This window comes from Sapajus apella, unplaced genomic scaffold (assembly GCF_009761245.1).
Source record: "Sapajus apella isolate SASKATOON/1434 unplaced genomic scaffold, GSC_monkey_1.0 scaffold8170, whole genome shotgun sequence".
NCBI classification, from domain to species: Eukaryota; Metazoa; Chordata; class Mammalia; order Primates; family Cebidae; genus Sapajus; species Sapajus apella.
Window position 1 is genome coordinate 1 of NW_022445091.1, and position 2954 is coordinate 2954.

The window sequence follows — 2954 nt, forward strand, 5'->3', positions numbered from 1 at the left end:
TGTGTGTGTGTGTGTGTGTGTGTGTGTGTGTGTGTGTGTGTGTGTGTATGTATGTGTATGTGTATACTTGCCTGGAAGCCTAATCACTAACCAGTATAAAGGTTAATGAAACATAATTTTATTTTATTAATTGGTGACTTCTTACTAGCAAATGTAATGCTTGTTTATACAGAAAGGCTTGAAAAGTGATAGTCATAATAGTTTTTATTAAACTTATCTTTGGTCCTATTTTCAAGATAAATTTACACAGAAAACTCTTGTAGTAGTAGTAGTATTATAGTAGAAAACCATTAGTGGTTCTGGATTAGACATAGTGCTTTACAATTTGAGTTTGTAATATTAAATTCCACTCCAGGAATATTTATACAGGTGCTTTTTTTTTTTTTTTTTTTTCCTTGCAGGTGATGTTTTCAGTGGTATTTTAGAAATCACTTTACAGGAATTGCCAGTTTTGGTACAATTAAAAAGATAGAATTGTCTTATGACATGTATTAAAATAATTAAAACTCTTTTTGCTTTAAGGAAATTAACAGTAGAGGAAAATTACCGGTTAGAGAAAGAAGAAAAACTTTCTAAAGTAGACGAAAAGATCAGCCATGCCACTGAAGAGCTGGAGACCTATAGGTATTAAATACATTTTCCCCGTTTCTTTTTTGGGATGAGAAGAGTATCTAAAAAACTTAATGCCAGAAAAAATAATAAATCAACTGAAAATAGAAAACATTTTAAAATCTGACAGTTGGTGCAGACTAAAAATAATATATTTTTGTCATCACTTTTCATTCGGATTTATTGGTTTTAAGCAATTATACAGAAAATGTAGACAGGAAAAATGTTTTTCTTTCAGGTTGTGCAATTTTAAAAATCTCTCACAGCTGAATATGGACAATTTTATTTTATGTTAGTGTCAAGATATTTATGAATAGATATTTTAAGGTCTTTCCTCTTTGGTTCAAATTGAGAAGAATGTATGTAGTGTCAGTGAATCAATAGGTGTGCCACAAAAAGAAGAGTGAGCGACAGAGCGTTCTGAAGTATTTAAAAGACTATAAATCTAGAGTTTACCTTGGTTTGATCCTTACTAGATCCCAGGAAATAGAAAATATAGAGGAAAAAAGGGCAAGATTCAGTAGTATCCCAAATAGTTGTGATGCTTCATTTTACCTCAGGAAGAGCAAGCTTGAGTTTTATCCAAAGAAATTATTTTATGAGATTATGTTAATGTCAGAAAAGTAACAAGTAACTTTACTTCACAATGATTGCTAATTTCCTTGAATTCTATTAAGACTACTGACATCTGGCTGAGCACAGTGGCTCACACCTATAATCCCTGCACTGTGCAAGGCTGAGGTAGATGGATCACCTGAGGTCAGGAGTTTGAGACTAGCCTGGCCAACATGATGAAACTCCATCTCTACTAAAAATACAAAAAATTAACTGGGCATGGTGGTGGGCGCCTATCCCAGCTACGCAGGAGGCTGAGGTAGGAGAATCGCTTGAACCCTGAAGGTGGAGGTTGCAGTGAACTGAGATTGCACCCCTGCACTCTAGCCTGGGCAACAAGAGTGAAACGCTGTCTCAGAGAAAAAAAAAGACTACCAACATTTGAATAAATCTTCTAGGATCATTCTTCTTAAAAGAAAAAACCAATATACCGTGTAATATAAATACTTGTGTGACTTTTGGCTTAGGTGAACTCAAGTAGCAGTATTCTTAAGTTGTAATCAATGTTAAAATTAGTTTAGGAAAAATTATACTGTAGAACCTCTCAGAGGTGATTATTTCTTAATGGGGAGTTCTGGAGTTATTTTTTACTTGAAATAGAGCATTCTGGGTGTTTTAATTAATATTTTTTTACTAGATAGTAAGTTCTGTCATTTCTTATGTATGTTAATAGTAGAATAATTATTCGTTCCATTTAGAAAGCGAGCCAAAGATCTTGAAGAAGAATTGGAGAGAACTATTCATTCTTATCAAGGGCAGGTATATATGTGTATGTGTGTATCTGTGTGTGTGTGTAATTTAAAATAATTCTGATTTGTTTGAATTTTGCAGAAATGTAATTACTTGACCAGTTGTACACCTCTTTTGAGGTGTTGCATGTGGCTATGGGACATTTCCAAGGAGCCAAAGATTCTGGGATAAGAAGTCTTATTTTAAATTGCCATATTGGCTGGGCGCAGTGGCTCTAGCATGTAATCCCAGCACTCTGGGATGTCTAGATGGGCAGATCACTTGACGTCAGGTGTTCTAGACCAGCCTGGGCAACATGGCAAAACTCTGTCTCTACTTAAAAAAAAAAAAAATACAAAAATTAGCCGAGGGTGGTGGCACATGCCTGTAATCCCAGCTTCTTGGGAGGCTGAGGCAAGAGAATCACTTGAACTCAAGAGGCAGAGGTTGGAGTGAGCTGAGATTGCGTCATTGCACTCCAGCCTGGGGGATAGAGTGAGACTCCATCTCAAAAAAAAAAAAAAAATTAAAATTGCCATATCTCCTGTTGCTTTGGGAAGGTAGATTGCGTCACATAAATTCGTATCAACAGTGGGGTCTTATATTCAGTCAGACAAGTTGTATGTTAATTGGCAATTCCTTTTGATTATTACATAAGGTAAAATTTTACCAAACAAAAACTTTAATTGTCTTTACATTTAGCTTTTGTTTTAAAATAGGTTATGCATACATGAAAATTTGCTTTAAAAATGTTGCTTACTCTTCAGAGATGCTTGGGATATTTTTGGGTTGTCTGCTACATCATAGTGGTAGCTGTGAATGTTTTTTACTTAAGAAAAATAATTGTCAGTGGCATTTTAATTACTTTCTTTTTCAGATTATTTCCCATGAGAAAAAAGCACATGATAATTGGGTAAGTTTTAAATTTCCTTGTCTCTTTTGTTAAATTGTACTTTTTTTTTTTACATAAGATATGCTGCTCATTTAAATTAGATGAAAAT

General features: G+C 34.2%; 1 protein-coding gene across 1 annotated transcript; it reads left to right on the forward strand.

The window, feature by feature from the left end:
- Positions 1–401: 401 nt before the first annotated feature.
- LOC116548220 (melanoma inhibitory activity protein 2-like) lies at positions 402–2951 on the forward strand. Its single transcript, XM_032273796.1, has 3 exons — positions 402–624; positions 1923–1983; positions 2831–2951. Exons 1-3 carry the CDS (start codon positions 482–484, stop codon positions 2897–2899), a joined length of 273 nt encoding a protein of 90 aa, XP_032129687.1. The 5' UTR covers positions 402–481; the 3' UTR covers positions 2900–2951.
- Positions 2952–2954: the final 3 nt, after the last annotated feature.